This window comes from Nothobranchius furzeri, chromosome 13, assembly GCF_043380555.1.
Source record: "Nothobranchius furzeri strain GRZ-AD chromosome 13, NfurGRZ-RIMD1, whole genome shotgun sequence".
In the NCBI taxonomy this organism is placed as follows: Eukaryota; Metazoa; Chordata; class Actinopteri; order Cyprinodontiformes; family Nothobranchiidae; genus Nothobranchius; species Nothobranchius furzeri.
In genome coordinates this window covers 60,262,468-60,285,740 of record NC_091753.1, presented here as the reverse complement: position 1 = coordinate 60,285,740, position 23,273 = coordinate 60,262,468, and the positions used below count along the sequence as shown (strand labels likewise).

Below are 23,273 nucleotides of genomic sequence, written 5' to 3'. Positions count from 1 at the left end.
GATAACCACGCCCAGCCAGAAACGAAGGTTCTGATTGGATCAGACAAAAGGAAATGTGTCGTGTGACTGTAGCATTACGTGTCATCAGTGTCTAGTGCAAATGTCCCGGATTATAATTACTTATAAAAACTACTGATCACATGATTATAATATCAGGTAATAACATTGTCATTTCACAGACTGATTGAACATTGGGCTCACGTTATTATTGGTAATAACAAAGTTGTTGATTATCAGAGTAGTTCTTGTCTTCGCTGTAACAGAGGTGAAGCAGTTCAGGTGAGCAGAGTGCATGAAAGACCTTGGCCACTATTTCATGTAGATTAGCCTGTCAGAGACTTTTTGTCTCCGCTCGAGCAGACGCAGCAGATCATGACCTTTAGGTCAAAAACAGGACATTCATGACGCTACAGTAGTTAGCAAGGTTTCTGTCTGAGTTCAGTTTATCCATCCATCTTCTGCCGGTATTCTGGGGTGGGGTCGCGGGGGCAGCAGCCCAAGCAGGAAGGCCCAGACTTTCCTCTCCCCAGCCACTTGGGCCAGCTCCTCTGGAGGAATCGCAAGGCGTTCCCTGGCCAGGTGAGAGACATAGTCCCTCCACCGTGTCCTGGGTCTTCCTTTAGCTCTCCTCCCGGTTGGACGTGCCTGGAAAACCTCACCAGGGAGGCGACATTCCACATACTGAGAGCCAGCTTCTGTAGCCGAGGATCAGACCGCCAAGGTCAACCCCCTCCTGTCTTCGGCCACCACCAGTCACACACGCCAGGCTCCATGGTGAAAGCCCGGCCACCAGACTCTTGCTGACGTGCCCCACCTCCAGGTCTGGCTCCAGAGGGAGGCCCTGGTGACTCGCATCCGGGCGAGGGAACACTGTCTTTGTCTGATCCCTCACCCAGGACCTGTTTGCCTTGGGTGACCCTACCAGAGGCAGAAAGCCTCAGATGACTTAGGATCATTGGGACACACAGCCTCTCCACCAGGGTAAGGTGGCCGCCCAGGGAGGGGCAGTTCAATTCAGTTTAACGATATAGCGCCAAATCAGGACAAGAGTGTCTCACGGTGCTTCAGGAAAAACTACTACTGCCACAGGAAACATTCCAGTAGAGTCCGGTTCATTAAAGGGGTAAAACTGCCTGCTGACATTTGTCAGAGTGAGATGAGGGGAAACCAGCCCAGTCTAACCCTAACCCTACTCCTTTAGCTTTAGCTTAGCATAAAACACAGGAAGTGAATGGATCCAGCTAGCGTTGTGAGTAAAAACATCAGTTCTGCTGGTGACCTAAATAATCTGAGGTGAAAATATTAAAGTAACATGAAGGAATCACAGCAGCCATTCGAGACTTGGGACTGCTTTGCCATTGAGAGCATCCTCACTGGATGCATCTCCACCTGGTATGGCAACAGCACCGCTTACAACCGCAAAGCTCTCCAGAGAGTAGTGCGGTGTGCTGAAAGGATTATTGGAGGTGAGCTTCCCTCCCTCCAGGACATCTACACCTCACCCTCACTACTGAAACTCCAACATTACACACTCCATACTGTACATTAATGCCACTGCTCTGCACTTACCAACCTCTTTATATTTTATATCTCTTATTTTATTGTTTACTTTATTCATTTGTATATTTAGATTAGCCATTTTAAATTTTACTTGTTTTTACTTTACTGTATTTTTGCACAACTCTGTTGCTGTGAAGCTCGCACACAAGAATTTCACTCGCATGTACTGTACCAGTGTACCTGCACATGTGACGTGACAATAAAAGTGATTTGATTTATGACTGAGCACAGCTGTTTGCTGAACGAGGCTAACTGTTTCCTGCTTGTAGCCTAAAGCTCGGACCAGCTCAGAGGAAAGCATCGCCGGGGATGACGATCGAAGCAGGAAGCCCTCCGCTCTTTACACCCCCTCTCCTCTAACCAGGACATCCAGCGTGACTCATGTCCGATCCACTCCCCATCCCAGAGCCTCGCGACACTCAGGTGAGAACACCAGGTGGAATTGTGGAATCACTGATTAAATCTGAAATGCTGGGCCCTCCTCCCCGATTTAAAGTAGGCTTCCTTAACTCCTCTCTCAAACCATCTGTCTTCTCTGTCCAGAATCTTTGTCTCCTTCAAAGCGTGTCCTCGTCCTTCAGGTGTAAGTAGACTGCAGAGTAGGGCCGGGCGATATGGCCTAAAATCAACTTCACCATATAGTGAGGACTGCACCTCCATAACGATACATGGACGATAACTATAGGTATGCGTAGAAACAAACGTTGTCCACCAGGTGGAGCTGTCATGTGACTCAAGGTGCATTCGCTTCTTAAAGGGACATGAACGCTGCCAACATACACACACCTTTTAATTTTTATCATCAAATTCATTAACACAGGAAAAATGATCTCGATAAGAGTCAGAAATTCCGATAATGATAAATCTTGGATTTATTGCCTGAAGAGGTGGCTCTCCTGTGTCGTGCCATGCTCGTGTGTAGTTGTTGTTTAGTTTCCCCGATGGAAACATCTGGACAGTCCTCGCTACACTGGACTGCATAAACCACACCACCGAGCTTCTGTTTGGGTTCTGGATGGACCAGGTTCTGTCTGAGGGTGTTGTTGGGTTAAAGTTTACTGGGATGTCGTGTTTGGAGAAGATTCTTCTAGGTTTCTCTGGGACTCCTGCCACGTGTGGGATGGTGGTTGTCTTTCAATTAAATTAAAATTATTTCTATAGCGCCAAATAACGACCAGAGTCGTCTCAAGGACCTGCACACAGTAAACAACACAGGTCAGGTCATGAAGCCAGTCAGAAAAATGTTTCCTATAGAAGGAACCCAGCAGGTCGCATCGAGTCACTGACTAGTGTCAGAGTCTTTACAGCAATCCTCATACTAAGCAAGCATGCAGCGACAGTGGAGAGGAAAACTTCCTTTAACAGGAATAAAATGTATTATCTAGATGATTTTAAACCGTTTAACAGAACTAACTCTGTAATGATGGATGCTTGTGGAATGGAGTGTGAGGTGGTGTGATGTCAGTTCAGAACCGCCGTTCTGGAGAAGCGAGTCTGAGTGGGAGATGATGGTTTGATCCTAACTGATCAACGTTTGAACCGTGGTCACAAAACAACACGAGACGCCATTTATGTCACATCCACATACCCTTCAGTGAGACTCCCGTACAGATCAGGCTGCCAGGTCCACGACCCTCCTCTGGTACTGGAGCCGATGGAACAGCGTCGACAGCACGACAAACCGGTCTTTGGATAGTCTCCAGGTAAAAAGCGACAGGTGTTTCACAGCGTCAAAAGGGGACCCTCCTTGGGTCAGCGAGTTCAGCTTTTATTCTGAAGGAACCGTTGCTTTGTTGATAACAACGGCAGGTTTTCCCAACTTGGCAGTTCTAGCTTAAAAAGGGAAGTATAGATGGTCGGTCCATACTTCAGTTAGCACGCGGTGAACTTCAGGGGATCTTGAGAGCTGGCTGAATACTGAACTCAAAATGGCGTTGGGCTGTTTTATTAATCTTGATGTTAATGATTCTGGACGAATCACAGCTGACAGATTAAATAAACACCACAGAGACTCGCCACGCTTCAGACGTGAAGGTTCTGATTGGATTCGCGACAGGAATGTGTCATGTGATTATTTACGTTAGTGTATCAGCGTGACTAGTGGCTAGAATAAGTCATTTACTTATTAAAACATGTTAATCGTAACATTGTGATTTCACAGATCGGTCACATGGTTATTATTGAATAACAGGTGTTTTGATTAGCTTTTATTGAAAATAGTTCTTTGGCTTTTATTAAAAGAAAAGAAAGGAGTCTTCATCTTCTGTCTTCATCGCTGGGATGTAAACAGTTCAGAAGTGAATGCATGACCTTGAGGCTGTTTCATGCACTCTGGCACTGCGTCAAAGGGACTGTGGAACAGCTCCTTCATCACGTTACAACCTCCAGAGGATCCTGGCTCAGTACAAGCAGCCATCCACCACGACTCACTGGGGATGGAGAAGACAGAGCACACACACACACACACACACACACACACACGTACGTACGTGCATGTGTGTGTGTGTGTGTGCTCTCAGGTGAAAACAACATCCTGATGAAGAAGCTCTGCAGCAGAAATCAGACACGTAGATGTGTTTGCTGCTACTTGGTGGCGAGTGACTCGTGTTAGCTCATCTCCGCTCAAGTGCAGAGCAGACGGTGCAGACGTCCACCTACCCAACTTCACCTTGCCCTGATCGTTGAGCAGGATGCATCATAAACTCCCTATCTCAATCTAATTCCCAAATAGTTTCAGTCTAGGTCACACCTTCCTGCATCTACTCAACACAATGCCTCCCTCTCAGTAGAGGCCAGCGACTCATCGGGGTAGAGAGGAGGGGTACTCAGAGTAAATAACTACAGACTGCTACAGCTTAAAAGCATGACTCTCCATATGCAGGCTTGACAAAGCTCCTCAGATGAGAAGTGAAACGTCTTCAAGAAACCAAAGATGTCCAGTCGCCCTAATTTGAACCCGTATGGATTAGACTTTATTGTTTGATGGTAGAACCACAACACTGAAGCTGTTTTTCTCTGTTTCTACGGATCCAGACCCGCCAGCCTTACCAGTCCAGTTAGATGACAGCCTGTCACACGTGATTCCTCCTGAACTTCCTCCTAAAGACTTCAGAAGACGGAAACCTCTGTCAAAGGTAAAAAAAGAAAAAAGAATGGGAATATTGAGAAAAAGGTACTTTTATACAATTTGGTGTTTTAGATTATAAAAGACAAAAACAGGAGAAAAATGCAGCAGAAATGTGTTCATATTTAAATGTGTCACTTTTTAACCCCACCCTTTTATTTTGCTAAAATAATGTTTTTGAATTTTCTCATCCATCCATCCATCCATCCATCCATCCATCCATTTTCGGCCGCTTATACAGAGTCGGGTCGCGGGGGCAGCAGCCTAAGCAGGGGGGCCCAGACTTCCCTCTCCCCAGCCACTTGGGCCAGCTCCTCCAGGGGAATCCCAAGGTGTTCCCTGACCAGGTGAGAGACATAGTCCCTCCACCGTGTCCTGGGTCTACCTTTAGGTCTCCTCCCGGTTGGACGTTCCCGGAAAACCTCACCAGGGAGGCGTCCGGGAGGCGTCCTGACCAGATGCCTTGGCTTTAGAGGAGCTGATTCTCATCCCAGCTGCTTCACACTCGGCTGTGAACCGCTCCAGCGAAAGCTGAAGATCACGTTCTGATGAAGCCAACAGGACCACATCATCTGCAAAAAGCAGAGACCTGATCCTCAGGTCACCAAAACGGATGCCCTCCACACCTTGGCTGCACCTAGAAATCCTGTCCATAAAGGTTATGAACAGAATCGGTGACAAAGGGCAGCCTTGGCGGAGTCCAACTCTCACTGGGAACGAGCCCGACTTACTGCCGGCAATGCGGACCAAGCTCTGACACCGGTCATACAGGGACCTAACAGCCCGTATCAGAGGGCCTGGTACCTCATACTCCCGGAGCACCCCCCACAGGGCCCCCCGAGGGACGCGGTCAAACGCCTTCTCCAAATCCACAAAACACATGTAGACTGGTTGGGCAAATTCCCACGCACCCTCCAGGATCCCCCTAAGGGTATAGAGCTGGTCCAGTGTTCCACGGCCAGGACCAAAACCACATTGTTCCTCCTGAATCTGAGGTTCAACAATCCGACGGACCCTCCTCTCCAGAACCCCTGAATAGACCTTACCAGGAAGGCTCAGGAGTGTGATCCCCCTGTAGTTGGAACACACCCTGCGGTCCCCCTTTTTAAATAAGGGGACCACCACCCCGGTCTGCCAGTCCAGTGGAACTGCCCCTGATGTCCACTTTGCACCAGGGTCCATCTGGGCTCATCAGACCAGTTTTAATAACGCGTTGGACAGTTCTGAACCCAGTTTTAGTCGTTTAGATGTTTTCTCTGCTTGATGCCGATGATCGGACCCTTCTCACACAGACTAACATCTTCTCCACCACCAGATGTGTCTTTCCACCTGGTTGTTTAAGAAATGAGAAGCAGCATGAGAGGCAAATGGTGGTCACACCAGATACTGACCGGTTCTGAGTCCCCAGACCCCCAATAAAGCAAAAAACACTTTCCAGGGTGGCCTTTTATTGTGGGCAGTATAAGGTACACCTGTGCACTACTCATGATGTCAGATCAGCATCTTGATGTGGCCCACCTGTGAGGTGGGATGGATTATCTCAGAAAAGCAGAAGTGCTCACTATCACACATTTAGACTGATTTGTGAACAATGTTTGAGAGAAATGGTGATGTTGTGTGTCTGGAATGAATTTTAGATCTTTAAGTCCATCTCATGAAAAATCAGAGCAGAAACAAAGGTGTTGCGATTATATTTTTGTTGAATGTAAATATGTATAGATACATATATATTTTTCTGGAAACTGGAAATTATTAAAAATGGACCTGGTCAGTTGGTCTCTCAACTCAATTGACAAAATTTTTTCAACGATGAGAACGGGAGAAGGGGCTCCCGGTTGCCCCTCTGGGACAGAGCCCATTGGGTATATCATGGACTCCTGGAAACAGTGGGACCTGATCTGCCTCTCTCAGCTGTCTGTAGAGGATTCTGAAGACGTCTGGATACTCGTGGTGTTGGTGTTGGGATTCCTGCTATTTGGCCTGAGCCGTTACCTGGCTTACTGGAAAAGTAACGAGCTTTCGAGGAATATTGGCTCAATCCCCGAGCTCAGGGATGGATTACACCGAGCTCAGGGATGGATTACACCGAGCTCAGGGATGGATTACACCGAGCTCAGGGATGGATTACACCGCGCTGTGAACGCACAAACTCATATAATTGTCGAGATGAGTCGTAAGCTTGGAACTTTGGCTGAGATTCAGGCTCTGGCACAGAAGGAGAGAGTTGACGGATCAGCGTCAGTGTCTTAGTCTTAGTCCAGAGTCCCCTCTTAGACCTCGTTCTCCAGTGTCCTCTATCCCTCGACTTCCACAGTCCCGGCTCCTGGTTCCCCACCGCCTGTCCCCCAGACTCTTCTGGCCCTCCTTCCTAGTTCCCCCTCCTCCCGCCCTGCTCTGGTTTCCTGTGGGCGTCTTGAATCTGCCCTCGGGGGGGGGGGGGGGGGGGTCTGTCATGACTCCCATCCTTCACCCTCCTCTGCCTCCTCATTTAACCTTCATTCAGCTCACCTGGTCCCTTCACCAAGCTCCTGACAAGCCCTGTTTTCCCTGGCAACCACAATCAACTCCATCCACTTCACCTGCTCCTGACTCTTCAGCTCATCTCACGCACCTGCTGCCCTTACTATATAAGAACCATCCAGCTATCCAGTCTCTGCCAGATTATTGAAAGCCCTGCAAGTAAATTCTCCAGCCATCCACCCTGCCTGATCTCTGCCTCCGGACCTCGTTTTTCTCCTGACCCCTGCCATTCACGCTGCCTGCCATTACGACCTTCGCCTGTCTCCAGCCTCGCCCACCTGGTACTCTGCATCAAATAAAAGACGTTTTTTTTTCTACTTTTTTTCCCTCCTTTTACCGTGTCCTGTCTGGCTGTGAAGCAAGCAGAACTGATGTCTGAATGCTGGTAACAAGCCTTACAGATTTACTCTCAGGTGGAGCATCAAAGCGTCTGCTTTTAATGTCACGCCTGATACTTAAAACTTTATTGTTATTGTTGTTGAATGCTTTGTAATTCCGACCAGACACGGAGTCAGAGGTGAAAGAGAAAGGAAAAGAAAAGGTGGGGAGAGGGGGGGGGGGGGGTTCCACAAAAATAAACAATAATGAACAAGAGTCTGCTTCTAGACCTGCAGACAAAGACAAAAAAATGGGACACAACAACAATACAACAAGATCTAGCTATCACTGCGTCAACTTGAAGAAGAAATATATAATCAACATTGTTTAACTGAAGAATCACGATAATAAATCACAGTGCATTAAGTGCCCACCATAGTCTTAAGACCTGTGTTTAACATGCCCAAGTCCATACTTTTGAGAGCACCATGTGAGCACCTGTGTGTGTACACGCGCTTGTTTATGTAAGGTTTCTCTATAGGAGCGTCCAACAGAGAGTGTGAGGGGCCACAGATCCGCCCCCCAAAGATGTGTAGGAGACGGGGGGAGCTCCAAGTCCCAGAGATCCAGGAGCTGCCCCAGAACACAGGAACCCCAAAGAGACTGCAACCAGAAAGGCCCCCGCCCCCCTCGAGAGGCACAGAGGATCGCCCCGGGGGGCCACAACCAGCAGCCGGCAGAGTCCCGGGAGATATCAGCGGCAAGCCCACAGGCCCGCCCGCAGCCTCCCACCCCCTAGCCGGCCGAGCCCGGGACCCAGCGACCCGGGACCCAGGGGCGACCACCCCCGCCGGGGACCCAGCAGAGCCCAGGGACCCAGACCCCACCAGGCAGCCACCGGGATCTAACAGGCAGATGCCAAAATCTTAAAACCCCCAGACCCGGTTGCCCCGAACACTCAGGCAGACCAAGGCACAAGCCCCACACCAGGTGTGGCAGGGGGAGGGGGACAGAGATCTATATCATCAAAAGAAGTCCCAGGAGAGGGAAGGACCCAAAGGCCCCACCTGACATATACAGTCATACACAAACACAGTCACACACTCCCTCCCTCATGCTCACACATGCACATACAACCCAAGACTTACAAAAATGCACGCCGGACACCCACTCATGCTCCCCATACACACCCTATTCACTCTGGTCCCGGTACTGCTGCACATGGGGTACAACCATCACCGGTAACCAGAGTTTGACCCTTTCTGCTGGGGTGCTGATGAGCAGGCCCCCCCGCCCAACGCTGAGCACAGCAACCCACCACCCCAGACCCCAACCAGACGGCCAGATCTCCCTCCTAGCCTCCAGCCCCAGGAAGCCAAGCAACAACAGAGGTGGCTAAGACCCCTAGTCTCCCTCCGCCTGCTCTAATATAGTGTTGTTTTTATCTACTTTTCTGTGTTTGGCGTCTTCACGGGTCTTCCGAGTTCTGTTCGTGACTTATATATATGTATTTATACATACATTTATATATGTATGTATAAATACATATATATATGTATGTATTGTGATGGGCAGAAGACGGAAGCTGCCGGGCTCTGAGGGTGTGGTGATTGGACACCAGCTGGTCCTCGGACCAGCTGGTGTCCAATCACCACACCCTCAGAGCCCGGCAGCTTCCGTCTTCTGCCCATCACAATATATACATACATATATATGTATATATATATATATATACATATATATGTATATGTGTGTAGTGTGTGTGTATATGTATAAAAATGAGATCCATCCATCCGTGTTGAAAAAGCAGCAACAAGTCCCATTTATTCTGTTTTGTTCTCAGGAGTTTCCAGAGTGTCCCAGTCCTGTCTTGAGAAAAGCCCCGGTAAGTTCTTCTATTGAGTTTAATGTATTTTACTCACATGGTCAGAATGGCTTTTTACTAAATGGAAACTGCTACCCAGGACAACGTTCTCATACCTTTCTTCTGGCTCCGTCTCCAGGTTTTCTTTAAAAAGATATTTCATGGCTGTCCTCTTAAAATAAACTGCTCTACAACCTGGGAAATCCCCGCCTCCAAAGGTTGCAACTGGAGTCAAATCCCAACATACTTCACGTACAAATAAAAACATTCTGAGTGTTTCCTGTTTTTCCTTCAGAGCACCATCTGATCCTGGGAGCCGAGGAAGGGATCTACACCCTGAACCTCCTCAGCTCCGATGCCCCAATGGAGCTGGTAGGTTCTCCAACTTCTGCAAAGCCTAAAGCTTTTGTGATGAGTTGGTTTAAGTTCATGGGCGTAATTGTTTTTTTTGAGGGGGGACATGTCCCCCCCACTTTTTCCAAAGTCAAGTTTTGACCCCTGCACTTTTTACCATCCAAAAACAACATTACGCTATATTAAATGGACACTGGTTGAGCTCTAGGACCAAGCGGAAAACAACCGTTTGGGTTGAAGCCTGCTTCCCATGAGAGCGTACTGTAAAGATACTTCGTTTATGCGAGGCCAGCAGAGGATGGTGTCGCCCTCTGCTGGCCTCGCTCTCCTCGCCGATGACACAGTCCCATGGGCGATCCAGTGTGTAGACCCCACCGTCTCTGTTCATGGCTGTGTCCACATCTGCTTACTTCTACCGCGTCCTTAATTCATCTTTTGAAGTTTGTTTTTCGGTGTTTATGATCCTTGTTTTCTGCTTTACTGAAAAAATAATAGCAACAATGAAAAACACGACATAAACACACAACAGCTAGAAACAGACTAGTACACCCGAAGGACAAGCTACCAGCAGGACATACGTGTGCAGCCGTGTAGAAATCCCATCACTCTGCAGTAAAACATGCAACCGGACACCACCTCAATCTCACCTCAGATCACACACGGGTCTCTGCTGCCCGCGGATAACCGGAGAAGGAAGTGATGCCACCATTAGTGGCTAGCTCTGAGGAAGATGGTGCACCTGGAGAAAGTGCGCTGTAAGGCTTCGCGTGCGTGATCCACAGGTGTGCAAAAAGCTGCCGACCTGAGACATCATCATCATCGTCGATCGCTACGCATGCTTGGATGCTGGTCGCTGTGATCATTTGTTCAAAAAACTTTCAGACAAACAAAGAATTATTTTAAATGAATTTACGTTAATTGCTGCTTTGTCTAAAACACTCAAAGCATCATCTAATCGTCCTAAAACGAACTCATTTCATTAGAAAGTACATATTTTCAGAAAAGGAACCTTCTCTCCCACAGCAAGGGGTCGTGGTTGTTACTCCGCAGATTAAGGGCAACCGACGCACTCGCTCCCCTGGTCGGGATCACACAGTGGAAGGGGGCAAGTGTTGGGACTGGGCCTTCAGCTCCCCGTTGGAGCGGCCAGCTGCCATCTTAGATCACCCACAGTGAAGGTGCTTACCCCGCTAAAAACACGCCATCAGACTTTTTTTTTTTTTTTTACTAAATTAGACATTTGGTACGGCATGCTCATTAAAATATAAATATAATTAAACATAATAAAATATAAAATCCCATCGGGGTGCTTGAAAAGTCACTAGTAATCCCGCATGATCTGTCTCAACAGCACGCCGGTCGTTGTAGCCGTAGGCGGCGCAGAAGCGGCCATAGCTGCTCACTCTGGAGTAGGAAACTCATCCACTGGTATGCTCTCCAGCGCCCAGTGCGGCGTATTCATGTCTGTGGCCTTGTGTGCCTCAGAGCCGTTAAAGTCAGAGATGCTGACTGGGCCAAAATATCTCCAGTTCTACCTAGCAACCAGATATGATTGGCTTTTCAGCGGTAGCTCCGGGGTGTTTTCCCAGCACCCCAGGAGGGAAAACAGCGAGTCTGTTGGAAGAAACTCGCTGTTTAATGAGACTTCTGGTGGAAACGAGGAGTGAACCATTCAGATTGCAAGTAAGCACAGAATTATAATGAATACATGTAGAAATACTGTAGTTTGATTTCCTGTTTAGATATTTTACCCCCTTCACGCCCTAGCGCCCCCTAGGGATGAGTCGCCATTGCAAAAAGGATTTCTCCTGAAAGATGCTAGAAATGTCTTTGTTCTCTTCCAGTTGTATCCCGGGAAATGTACGTGGGTCTACGCCATTAATAACGTCCTCATGTCCATATCAGGTAAATATGAGCTCCTTCATTCTGTAGCTATGGAAACAACATGGCTGCCAGTAATTAAAAGCGCTGGTCATACTGGATTAGGGTTAGTGTTTGTAGATTTAAGGGTACTGTAGCATCGTTCTGTGGAACGTTTTATTCTTCTGAGGCGGTTTTCAGACCTCCAACTCAGTCATTTCTTCTTGTTTGTGTACGGCTTTGGTTCGTCTCCTGGTCGATGGAGAGCTGTAGAAATTTGTTGATGATCACGATGTTTCTCATAGATCTGCCTTGTTGGGAGGTATCACGAGCTCTCAGGTGTGTGTGTGTGTGTGTGTGTGTGTGTGTGTGTGTGTGTGTGTGTGTGTTCACAGGTAGCTAACCAAGCCTAGCCATCAACGGTGGTTCTGTCTGCAGCGTTTGAACTTAGCCATTCGTCTGCTGGTTGAACAGCAGGAACCTGTTATTAGGAACCTTTGTCTGAAATATCAACTAGCTCATAGTTTCTTGTTTCACACTTCTGGCGTTGTCCAGTTGTTGCTACTGGTTCAGTCCACACTGGCACCCGGCTGCAGCTTCCACCTACAGCAGGGGCCCTCAACCTGGGCCTGCAGGGCCAACTGCTGTACCTCCTCACCACAGCCTGTGGTGCAAGCTGACATCACGTCAAAGTGCACACACTGATCACTGACGTGGTACAGCATGTCCATAAAAGATACCACAATTCAAGATGGCGCATGACTTTGGGGCGTTGACCACAGTTCATGGACACAAGTACGTCACATTCCACGTTAATTAGGATTTGTAGGGTGAGGGTGAGGGTGAGGGTTAGGGTGAGGGTGAGGGTTAACCCTAACCCCAGCTCAGACGCTGGTGAGCTGATGCACAGGAAACGAGCAGCAGTAGTACACACTGGGGCTTTAATGAAGTTCCAGAGGGAGAACAGAAATGATTGTTTGGACTCTGATTCTGTGTTTCCAGGGAAATCTTCTCAGCTTCACTCTCATTCGCTGAAGGAGTTATATGACCAGGCTCGGAGAGACCAGAGGATGGTTCCCTTACCGACCCACAGGCTGCTGTCCAGGTACACGCCTCCCTTACTCTGGATTTTGTTGTTTTCTCGGCACAAACAGGTGGCAGTAAAAAGGTATTAAAAGCTTTTCCTGCTTTGTTCAGAAAAGGCGCGATAACATGTAAAGTACCCGATACCAAGGGCTGCAGGACCTGCACAGTTGGTGAGAACAAACACGTCACCAAACCTCCGAGGATTAGATGTGGAACGTTCCTGCTGAGAGCACACCTGTTGCTTTGTTTGAAGGAGAGAAGCAGCAGCAGGGCTGCAGGTTCCTGTGCTGTGCTCTGGACTCCAGCGTGGTTCTGCTGCAGTGGTACGAGCCCATGCACAAATTCATGCTCATCAAGGTATGGAGCTCTAAAAAGCACACCCCTCACCTCACATCAGATAGTCAACCAAAGGACCACGGTCAGGCGTGTCCTGGCTGAACCAGACTAACCCTAACCCTGAAGACAGAACCGGGCCCAGCTAAAGGCTCGGTGCTGCAGGAGTCTGACTCACCTGGTGTGCCTCAGCTCGACAGACAAGAACATGGCCTCAAACACAAACTTTAACCTTTAATCTCATAACATCAACAATTAAGGCTTCCTGTAACCAGAATGAATGAATGAATGAATGAATGGTTAGATCTGAGGAAATGGGGTTTGCATTTGTCTTGGTCTGGGACTGGAACTATCAAGCCTGCTGCCGTCCTTCTGCAGCATTTCGACTTCCCTCTGCCCAACCCTCTGCGAGTGTTCGACATGGTGGTGATGCCGCAGCACGAGTATCCCCTGGTGTGCATCGGTGTGTCCCGAGGGTCCAGCCCCAGCGTGCCAGTCAACGTGGAATACATCAACCTGAACTCCAACTCATCCTGGTTCTTCAAGGCCGAACAGGGTAGGCTGACGGGTTTACATCACCTAAAGGAGACGCTGCACGTTTAACCTGCTGCTCATGTGTTTGTTTACAGAGAACCCCTGTTTGGATGTAGTTCAGGTAAACCAGGTGAACATGAACGCGCTGCTCGTGCTCATGGACAGTAAGTGTCTCGAACTCCTACATTAAAGGTAGGGGAGGAGGTCCTGAGCACAACACATGTGGAAAAACACAGTTCAGAGGTCCAATCCCCAAGCCAGGCGCTGCAGATACCGTCCACCATAAAAACACGTCATCTTACCCATCAAGGAATGGAGCCACCGTGGCACAGGGGTTGTATCGACTAGTCGACTTCACCGCTCTATAGTGACTTGTTATGCCTGTCGTCGACTAGTCGCTGTCACGTGATAAGGACCGGCAAGATGCAGTCCTGGGAAAAGACAGCAGCCTGCTGTCAGCAGGTGACAAGCTCCTGCACGTCGGGAGGCAACGCGCTGTGCCAGAGCGTCGGTACTGACACCCGCCGTAAAATGGACATTTAACCAAATTGTGACGTTTACCCTCTTGCAATTTAACCTTCCCCTCACCCCCATCCTAACCTTAACCAGCGTGCGCATGCAAAGCTCTGATTGTTGACGCGCTCCAGACATCTGCGTCCTGAGCACGGCCACAGTAACATTATCAAATCAGGTGTCGCCACCTCAAAAACTAATTTAGCACGCGATCGTTCATGTCGGCTCATTTCCTTTTATGTTTTCTGTCTTTTATTGTTTTATTTGTGCCTGATGCGTTTCGCTGCTGTGGATCAGGACGCATCACCTGTTTTGTCCTCGGTGACGCACCTCACCGATGAGGCCGGCGAGCACTCCGCTGTTTTAGCGGTCAGTAGATCTTTTAGAACTGCAGTTCAAAGGTAACTCATGAGGTGAATATATATGAACCCAGGTAGCAGTTTCTCTTTAGGACTGAGAGGAGATGCAGGAAGATAATAAACAGGCAGGACAGAAAAATTGTCAAATAAAAACAAGTTAGTTTTTGTACCTGCTGGTTGCAACAAACAGACACCATTGAAGGTAATCAGAAGTGAGGAACAGAAAATGAAATAATTATTTTAATGTTTAGAGCAGCAGGAACTCCGAGAGGCTGCAGGCGCATCAGTGAGTTTGTTGCCGCTGCGCAGGGGGAGGGGGGAGGGGGCTGAAGCAGGGGGAGGGGCTAAAGCTGGGGGGGGGGAGGGCTGAAGCTGGGGGAGGGGGGGGAGGGCTGAAGCTGGGGGAGGGGCTGAAGCTGGGGGAGGGGGGGGCTGAAGCTGGGGGAGGGGGGAGGGCTGAAGCTGGGGGAGGGGGGCTGGGGAAGAGGGCTGAAGCAGGGGGAGGGGCTGAAGCTGGGGGAGGGGGGAGGGCTGAAGCAGGGGGAGGGGGGGGCTGAAGCTGGGGGAGGGGGGGCTGGGGAAGAGGGCTGAAGCAGGGGGAGGGGCTGAAGCTGGGGGAGGGGGGGGCTGAAGCAGGGGGAGGGGGGGGGGCTGAAGCAGAAACTACCGTTGTTAAAAGACGTGTTTAACCTAGAAAATGTGGGCACAATTTTAATTGTTAAGAACTCCAGCGAACCAACCTGCTTCAGGTGTATGACGTCATCAACGACTAGTCAAAGTGGACGTGGTTTTCATTACTTGACTGTCGACTTTAAAAATAATCAAGTCACTTAACCCTACCGTGGCATCAGAACAGCACGGCTCGCCGACTATTCGTTCCCTACATCCTTGTGGTTCCTAGTGTGCTGTTCCTGTCTGAACATGTGACATCAGCCACTGTCAGTCACTGATTGGCTCGGGGTGAAGTTTACATTTGCGCCACTAAACTGAACAATCGCCTTAAGTAGATGCTTCGTTGTTTTATGCACGTAAACGCGTTCGTCTGTCTGAGGGCGAACTGCCTCTGATCCAGCTGCAGCTCCCTCGAGCCTCTACTGGTTCTGGTAGATGGTCTGTAGTTGTATAGCGCCTGCTAGGGTTCTGCTACCCCCCAAGGCGCTTCACAACACAGTCGTTCATTCACACACTGGTGGTGATGAGCTACGATGTAGCCACAGCTGCCCTGGGGCGCCCTGATGGAGGCGAGGCTGCCGAGCACAGGCACCACCGCTCCCTCTGACCACCACCAGCAGGCAAGCTGGGTTAAGTGTCTTGCCCAAGGACACAACAGCAGAATTCTCTGGTCAGAGTTGGGATCAAACCTGCAACCTCCCGCTTACTGGACGACCGCAGTACCTCCTGAGCTGCTCCTTTGGTTGGACACTCACCTACTGGAAGGGATGGCAGAAGCAGTCTTGCGAATGTAAACCAGGATGAAGGCTCTCGGTGCTCCAGCATGTGCGTCCAACTCCATCTGCATCTACTGTGGTCGTTCCACAGGTTCCTGTCTGCCTGCAGCTGCTTGTGGGTTCAGAGTCTGACCGATGTTCAACATCAGCACTGTAGTCGTGTTTCTGCGAGACATACAGACGGCCTCTACGATGATCACACACAGCTGGGAGAGAAAACCCGCGACGCTGAGGCGAGCTGCGTCGCCCCTCGTTGTATCGAGCCGTTCTCGGCTGAGTGGAAACCAGTTTTTAAACGCAGCACCGACGTTGTATGCTAGCTAGCCTGGCTCTGGCTTGGCTCCCTGTTCAACTGCTCCGAGCCGAGAACAGGTCAGGGTTCGGGTTTCATGTGAAACATCTCCCAGCCCTCCTTTAATGAAAATCTCATCAATTCACAAGTGGAGCCAATCTGATCCAAGATGGCCGCCCTAATGCCAAAATGTATTTAACGCCGTTAGCTTAACAGATCTTAGCTTGTCCCCGTCCACCAGGACACCAAAGCTGTCTCTGCTCTAGGGTCCGTGCAGATGGTTGGTCTGAATGGAGAGCAGAAGCTGAACAAACATGAAGCCACCTTCTCCTATGATGTAGAATCCGTAGGTGAGAACAAGCTTCATGTGATTGTTGGCCTTGTTCGTGTCTTCAGTAGCTTTCTTCACAAGCTCACGACAGGTTCTTGTCCCATGCTCAGTGTATGCTGAGGACACGCTTTTGGTGGTTTGGCGTCACGGCTGGCAGAGGAGAGGAAAAGGTTTCACTGAAGTGCTGGAGGAAAAAACGGACAAGAAGAAGGTCTACAGGATGGTGAAGTCAGACAGGTACGAGGTGCAGCGAGCTGTCCGCAGAATCAGACTGCACAGAAAACCCTGGGAGCATGTGAAACAGTGAGGTGTTTAGAAACCATCACTTCATTTATCTTACCAAGATGACATGAACCATAGGAACCTTGATCCAGACAATCAGTGGTTGACCTTCTCCTTGCAGGACGATTGTTTTGGAAACCCATCAGACCACGGATCAGACGGGTCTGTCCAACCTGTATCTCCTAGAAAAAGCAGAGACCTATGTCCAGCTGCCCTGACTCTCCTGCACATCCACAGAAAACCTCTCGGCATCGACGTTTGTCCTTTTCAGCCGGTGGATGAAGTGATGGCGGGCGTTGTGGCTCCTGTCCCTCCGTCAGAGGGAGCTCGCTCTTATTTATGCTCTTTAAACTTTGGGTGAAAAAGACCTGCTAATGAAACCAAGAGCAGCGTCCCAGCGATACGGTCACTGCAGCAGCAGCTGTGGCTTCAGGAAGAAACCACGCTGAAGCGCCGCGGCTGCTCAAGTTGAGCTGTGTGACGGGAGTTTGTTGCACCCACCGCTGCTGTCGCTACACTCTAATAAAGTTCATTTACACAAGATGAAGTGAGATGTACTGATTTTGGAGGCAACATTTGTTAGACAGTGTGGTTTATTTTGGTCTTGGCAAGCTCCGATGCTAACTCCGATGCTAACTCCGATGCTCAGTTTAAGATGAAACACCGCTCACACACTCACCGTCTACTCCCTTACTTCCTCAGTGGGGTCTCAGCAAGCTGCTGTTCATCTGCAGATGTCATCGGGGCAGAGGTGAGGGACAGGAACACACATCTAGGGACAATCAGTTAAGCTGACAAGATGTTTTCAGCCTGTGCGTGGAAACCAGAGCACCCTGAACTTCATGCAGAAAGGTTGCAGCTGGGATTTAACCCTGTGACCTTCCACTGAAACCAGTTGTGCCACCATGCAGCCCTGGCATCAAAGTACGAATACTAAGGAACAAAATGCTTTAAGGCCATTTGGAAATGGGTTCCAGTGTAAAACTCATAGAGCTGTACTTCCTGAACAGCCTCTGTCCAGAGAAATAGTTATAGGTCCTTCTGGATTGGTAAGCTAACGGCTAGGCCAAACTCAGCCAATCCTAACTGGGTATTGCTCATCTCCAAATCTACTGCAAACATTAATCGTTAAATCTTCACACTGCTGTCCGTTTAGCATCACACGATTCTTACATGGAGTTGTGTTTGTAACGAGCAAAACTCACCTGAAAATGACCCTAAATGCACCAGGTAGGATGGTTAGATCACAAAGAACTGGTGATTGATGGATTTCAGTTGGACTGTGTGGAATACTAATAGCTCATGTCCGTTGCTCACAGATTAAATCTGGTCATCAGTTCAGGCACGCCAGAAGTCCGCTTCAGCTTGTTTCTCCACATATTTTAATCTTTTATGTGGGTGCCCCCCCCCCCCCCCCCCCCAGTGCAAACTACGAACATTCTTTTCAACATTTCTTTTCTACTTCCTGTGTTTTTCTGTACTGAGTAGCAAACCAAGCTACGCTATGATTTTATTGGCCGTCAGCCTTTGGAGGTCTGAGGGTAAGTGATAGTTTAGGTCTGGTGTGGCGCTGTAACAGAGAAAAAACGACACACAGCTTGCAGGTTTATTCTTTTGTGTACTAATCACTGCACTCTGTCACCAAAATGACGGGTGCTCCCCCTAGCGGTTGGACGTGGAATAGCACTGAAACGACTGAAATTACACTAGACTGAAAAAACAAAAGTTGCAGATATAATCACAAAAAATGAGTTCTCTACTTGTACTAAAATATTACTGTCATTTATAACTTGTTTTTCACCCCACTACATTTTAGTAATCTGAGATTAGCACAGATTAGATGAGTGTGCCCCCCGTCCCCCCCCCCCCCCCCCCCCCCCCCCCCCCCCGGCCCACCGTGACGCTGTTTACGCAGCTGGAGGACCGGAGGCAGGGAGCAGAGCCGGTGGAGGAAGATGCTCACGGCGGCTCAGAGGTGCTGCCTCCGCGGGTTTGTGCAGAGGCGGTGCGGGACTAAAATGCACCGGAGCGGACCGGATGTTCTGGTTCTGGTCGGGCTGGCTGGCTGAGTAGAAGTTTTTGGATCCGTGTTACCATTTCCAGGTCAGAAGCGACGTTTCCTGTGCGGCTGGTTTGCACCAACATGGCCGGAGATGGCGGCGCTCTGAAGGATATCAATGAGATTAAGTCCCAGTTCCGGACCCGGGAGGGCTTCTACAAGCTGCTCACCCTCTCGGACTCGCAGCAGCGGGGCGGGCTGCCGCGAGGTCCGTCCGCCGGAGCCACGCTGGGGCCCGGGTCAGCCGGACCGATCCCCGGCGGAGGGGTCGGGCTGCTGCAGGGGCCCGGGGCCGCCGCCTCCTCCTCCAATGCCGCAGCCAACTCCTCTCCGGCGGGCTTCCTGCCGCCCGTCCGGGTCTCCATGGTGAAGCTGCAGCCCGAAGACCCGAGCGAGGAGTCGGAGCGGGTGTGCTTCAACATCGGCCGGGAGCTGTACTTCTACACCTACACCAACATCAAGAAGGTCGGTGCTCCTACTAGCCTTAGCCTAGCATGCTAACGTCACGGTTCCTCCTGAGGCTCGGGTTCGGTTCGGTTCGGGTCTGGAGCCTCCTGTAGCTGATGCTGGCTCACCCCATCACATGGGTTAGGGTCAGTAGACCCGGAACCGGGTGGTTATCTTCATTAGCTGTTCTCTTGTACCAGGAAACCTGACTCAGGACCACACCTGGTACTGACAGGTTCTGAATGATGATGTCACTAATCAAGGTGAGAGGAACAGGTAACGGAACCAGATTAGTCGTGAAGCTGAGCCACACCTCACCTGGAGAGGGTTGGGGTAGAACCAGCCACGCTCCAGGATACTGACCCAACACCACCACTGGAACCATGGAGATCCCAAAGACTTGTGGGAAAATCTTCTGTGGACTGAAGCTGAGTCCCGTCCAGCCCCTCCTCTGAACTTGAGACAGTTCTCCACACCTTCATCTCCTCACGCTTAGACTACTGTAACTCTCTTTTCACGTGTCTGAGCAGAACCTCCCTGAACCGTCTACAGGTGGTTCAGAACGCCTGTGCTCGCCTTCTGACCAAGTCCTCCAAACACACCCACATCACCCCGCTTCTCCTATGACCGTGTCCCCAGAGGCACCCTGTGGGGGGCGCTCCCTTCAGTCCCTGAACCAGAGGAGTGGCAGTTGGTCCTCCTAGCTTCATCCAGCTCTGACCTTCAGCTCTTGCTGGGGAGGTTCGCGGCCGAGTGTGAAGCTGCTGGGATGAGGATCAGCACCTCCAAATCTGAGACCATGGTTCTCCACCGGAAAAGGGCGGCTTGCCCTCCGGGTCGGGAGAGAGGTCCTGCCTCAAGTGGAGGTGTTCAGGTATCTCGAGGTCTTGTTCACGAGTGAGGGTAGGAGGGAGCGGGAGATCGACGGGCGGACTGGTTCAGCGTCTGCAGTGATGCCGACGGTGGACCGGTCTGTTGTGGTGAAGAGGGAGCTGAGCCAGAAAGCCAGGCTCTCCATTTACCGGTCGATCTACCGCCCAGTCCTCACCTGCGGTCACGAGCTCTGGGCGATGACCGAAAGAACAAGATGGCGGATACAAGCGGCCGAAATGAGTTTCCTCCGCGGCGTGGCCGGGCTCAGCCTTAGGGAGAGGGTGAGGAGCTCGGACGTTCGGGAGAGACTCGGAGTAGAGCCGCTGCTCCTCCATATCGAGAGGAGCCAGTTGAGGTGGTTTGGGCATGACCTGCTGGCAGGAGGCCCCCCGAGTCGACCCAGGACTACCTGGAGGAAATGCATCTGTAGGTTGGCAAGGGAACGCCTGGGTGTCTCAGCTGAGGAGCTGGAGGACATGGCCGGGGAAAGGGTGGTCGTGTGATGGTCTGGGGCAGCTCTGCTGCTGCAGGACCTGACCTTTGACCCCTACGGTGTGGGGGATATATTCTGACATTCTAAAGTACATCTACTGTGGTTTTGCTGTTGGGGGGCTGCAGCAGTTAGAATCTGGAGCACAGATGAACCGGGTAGTCGTGTTTCTTTCATCTTCGCCGGCTCGCCAAACTAAAATCTGTCCTGAACCAAAACGAACTTCAGTCGTTGTTCGTGCTTTTGTAACGTCTCGTCTGGACTATGCCAACTCTCTTATACGGTGTTCCCTGCTCTTCAGTGGCACGCCTCCATTTGGTTCAGAATGCCGCCGCAAGGTTTCGTACGGGCATAGACCGACGGCACCAGATCACCCCTGTTCTGGCAAATTTACACTGGTTTCCAGTTCGGTTTGGGATTAAGTTCAAAGTTCTCCTGTTGGTTTACAACTCTATCCATGAAACGGCCCCCTGCTGTTTGGCACATCTTCTGAGTCCCTATGCTCCGGCGCCAACCCTGAGGTCCTCTGACAGCACCTTCTGCTTGTCCCTCCCGCCCGCCACACGGCCCGTGGCGAACGGGCTTTTTCAGTTTGAGCGCCTAAACTTTGGAACCAGCTCCCCCGACAGTCCGACTTGCCCCCTCCCTTCCCACTCTGCTCCCTGGCCTTCCCGGCTGGGACGGTTGAACCCTCCTCGTGTTTCCTGTTTGTTTATTTTTTACTAGATATTCTGTCTTGTACTGCACTGTGGTTGGCGTTGGCGCCGTTTAAATGTGCTTTATAAATAAAGGTTGATGATGACGATGGAGCAGAAGTTCGTTCATGTCAATAATCCAGCTGAAAATAATCTCTGAGACAGACTCAATCCAGATGTTTCAGCCGCTGTCTGTTCTAACTGTTTTGGTTATAGCTTACAGCTGACGAATCCAGAACACCTGCAGAGGGTTCCCGAGCCTTTAGATGGTGTCTCAGTCTGAGCTGCACGTTCTGGTTTAGTGTGCCACCGCTTTAGTCTAATCCAGAGCTGATGCGTTCAGGAACAGCGTGTTCATCACAGCCGTCTGAACTAGTGTTTGCAGAAACAAACAGACGAAGTCCTCTGAGCTGGATCTGGTTTCATCTCTTTAAACAAAAGAAGCGTTCGCCTCCTGATCCTCCTGGGACTGTGCTGATGACTCGCTCTGCTCCCTGCAGGCCGTAGACCTCAGCAAACCCATCGATAAGAGAATCTATAAAGGAACCCAGCCGACGTGCCACGACTTTAACCAGTACTCGGCTACGGCGGAGAGCGTGGCGCTCATCGTGGGTTTCTCCGCCGGTCAGGTCCAGTATCTGGACCCCATCAAGAAGGAAACCAGTAAGCTGTTCAACGAGGAGGTAGGAACACCTTTCCTCCTGTTTCTGTCATGCTTCTGATTTAAAAATGTCTGATTTCCTGATAAAAGGACCTTTTTCTAAAGCGCTGCGGGGAGAATCTTTACATGAAGATGTTTCTAACATCTCCTTCCTGTTTCCCAGAGGTTGATAGACAAGTCCAAGGTGACGTGTCTGAAGTGGCTCCCCAAATCGGAGAACCTGTTCCTGGCCTCCCACGCCAGCGGTCACCTTTACCTGTACAACGTGGACCACCCCTGCGGCACCACCGCCCCTCAGTACTCGTTGCTGCGGCAGGGCGAAGGCTTTGCCGTCTACGCCTGCAAAAGCAAGACGCCGCGTAACCCACTGCTGAGGTGGGCTGTCGGCGAGGGAGGCCTCAATGAGTTCGCCTTCTCTCCTGATGGCGTGCACGTGGCGTGCGTGGGCCAGGATGGCTGCCTACGCGTCTTTCACTTCGACTCCATGGAGCTGCAGGGGGTGATGAAGAGCTACTTTGGCGGACTGCTCTGCGTGTCCTGGAGTCCTGATGGGAAATATCTCGCCACTGGCGGTGAGGACGACCTGGTCACCGTCTGGTCGTTTGCTGAGAGCCGTGTGGTGGCAAGGGGTCACGGCCACAAGTCTTGGGTCAATGTGGTGGCGTTTGACCCCTTCACAACCTCCTTGGAGGATGAGGAACCGATGGAGCTTAGTGGCAGTGAGGAGGACCTCCACCAGGGGGCGCAGAATAACTCCATGCACTTTGGCCGGGTTCGAACAAGCAGCACATTGTCTCGGCTTTCTCGGCACAGTTCCAAAGGCGGTGGCTCTCCGTCGGTCACGTACCGGTTCGGCTCGGTGGGGCAGGACACCCAGTTCTGTCTCTGGGACCTGACAGATGACGTGCTGTTTCCCCGCCTGCCCCTGTCCCGTGCTTTTACCAACACGTTTGGGCCGTCGCTGCCCAACTCGGGCAGTGGGGGGGTCAACAGCAGCTCAGGTGGGGGAGGGAGTGGAGGGGTGGAAGGACACCATCACCCACCCAGCACCAACACCGGCACCTCCAACCCGCCCACGCTCCCTTTACCTCTCCCACGCTCCCTGTCCCGCTCCAACTCCCTACCCCACCCCACGGTGGCAAACGCCTCCAAAGGTCAGGGTGCCTCTGAGGGGGGAGGAGGAGGGGGGGGAGGAGGGGGAGGGAGCAGTGGCGGGGGTAACAGTACTCCGTTCAGCATCGGGCGCTTCGCCACACTGTCCCTTCAGGAG

At 50.8% G+C, this 23,273-nt stretch overlaps 2 protein-coding genes across 4 annotated transcripts in view; both read left to right on the top strand.

Annotated features, from left to right (window-relative positions):
- LOC107379771 (mitogen-activated protein kinase kinase kinase kinase 5) overlaps positions 1 to 17,321 on the top strand; it is a 72,167-nt gene extending 54,846 nt beyond the window's left edge. For all 3 annotated transcript variants that reach the window (XM_054742256.2, XM_070543722.1, XM_070543721.1), the window contains 14 exons: positions 1,830 to 1,983; positions 4,594 to 4,694; positions 9,366 to 9,407; positions 9,526 to 9,604; positions 9,682 to 9,758; positions 11,585 to 11,645; positions 12,603 to 12,705; positions 12,798 to 12,856; positions 12,940 to 13,043; positions 13,398 to 13,575; positions 13,649 to 13,717; positions 16,432 to 16,515; positions 16,607 to 16,733; positions 16,900 to 17,321. In XM_054742256.2, coding sequence (XP_054598231.1) covers positions 1,830 to 1,983; positions 4,594 to 4,694; positions 9,366 to 9,407; positions 9,526 to 9,604; positions 9,682 to 9,758; positions 11,585 to 11,645; positions 12,603 to 12,705; positions 12,798 to 12,856; positions 12,940 to 13,043; positions 13,398 to 13,575; positions 13,649 to 13,717; positions 16,432 to 16,515; positions 16,607 to 16,733; positions 16,900 to 16,996 — 1,335 coding nt within the window. In that variant the 3' untranslated portion in view covers positions 16,997 to 17,321. The remainder of the gene's footprint in view (positions 1 to 1,829; positions 1,984 to 4,593; positions 4,695 to 9,365; positions 9,408 to 9,525; positions 9,605 to 9,681; positions 9,759 to 11,584; positions 11,646 to 12,602; positions 12,706 to 12,797; positions 12,857 to 12,939; positions 13,044 to 13,397; positions 13,576 to 13,648; positions 13,718 to 16,431; positions 16,516 to 16,606; positions 16,734 to 16,899) is intronic.
- Positions 17,322 to 18,675: 1,354 nt separating this feature from the next.
- zmp:0000000529 (WD repeat-containing protein 20) overlaps positions 18,676 to 23,273 on the top strand; it is an 8,448-nt gene continuing 3,850 nt past the window's right edge. Inside the window, exons 1-3 of the mRNA XM_015950684.3 lie at positions 18,676 to 19,302; positions 21,843 to 22,025; positions 22,167 to 23,273. The exon at positions 22,167 to 23,273 is cut by the window's right edge and continues 306 nt beyond it. Of these exons, the coding sequence (XP_015806170.2) occupies positions 18,922 to 19,302; positions 21,843 to 22,025; positions 22,167 to 23,273 (1,671 nt within the window). The 5' untranslated portion in view covers positions 18,676 to 18,921. The remainder of the gene's footprint in view (positions 19,303 to 21,842; positions 22,026 to 22,166) is intronic.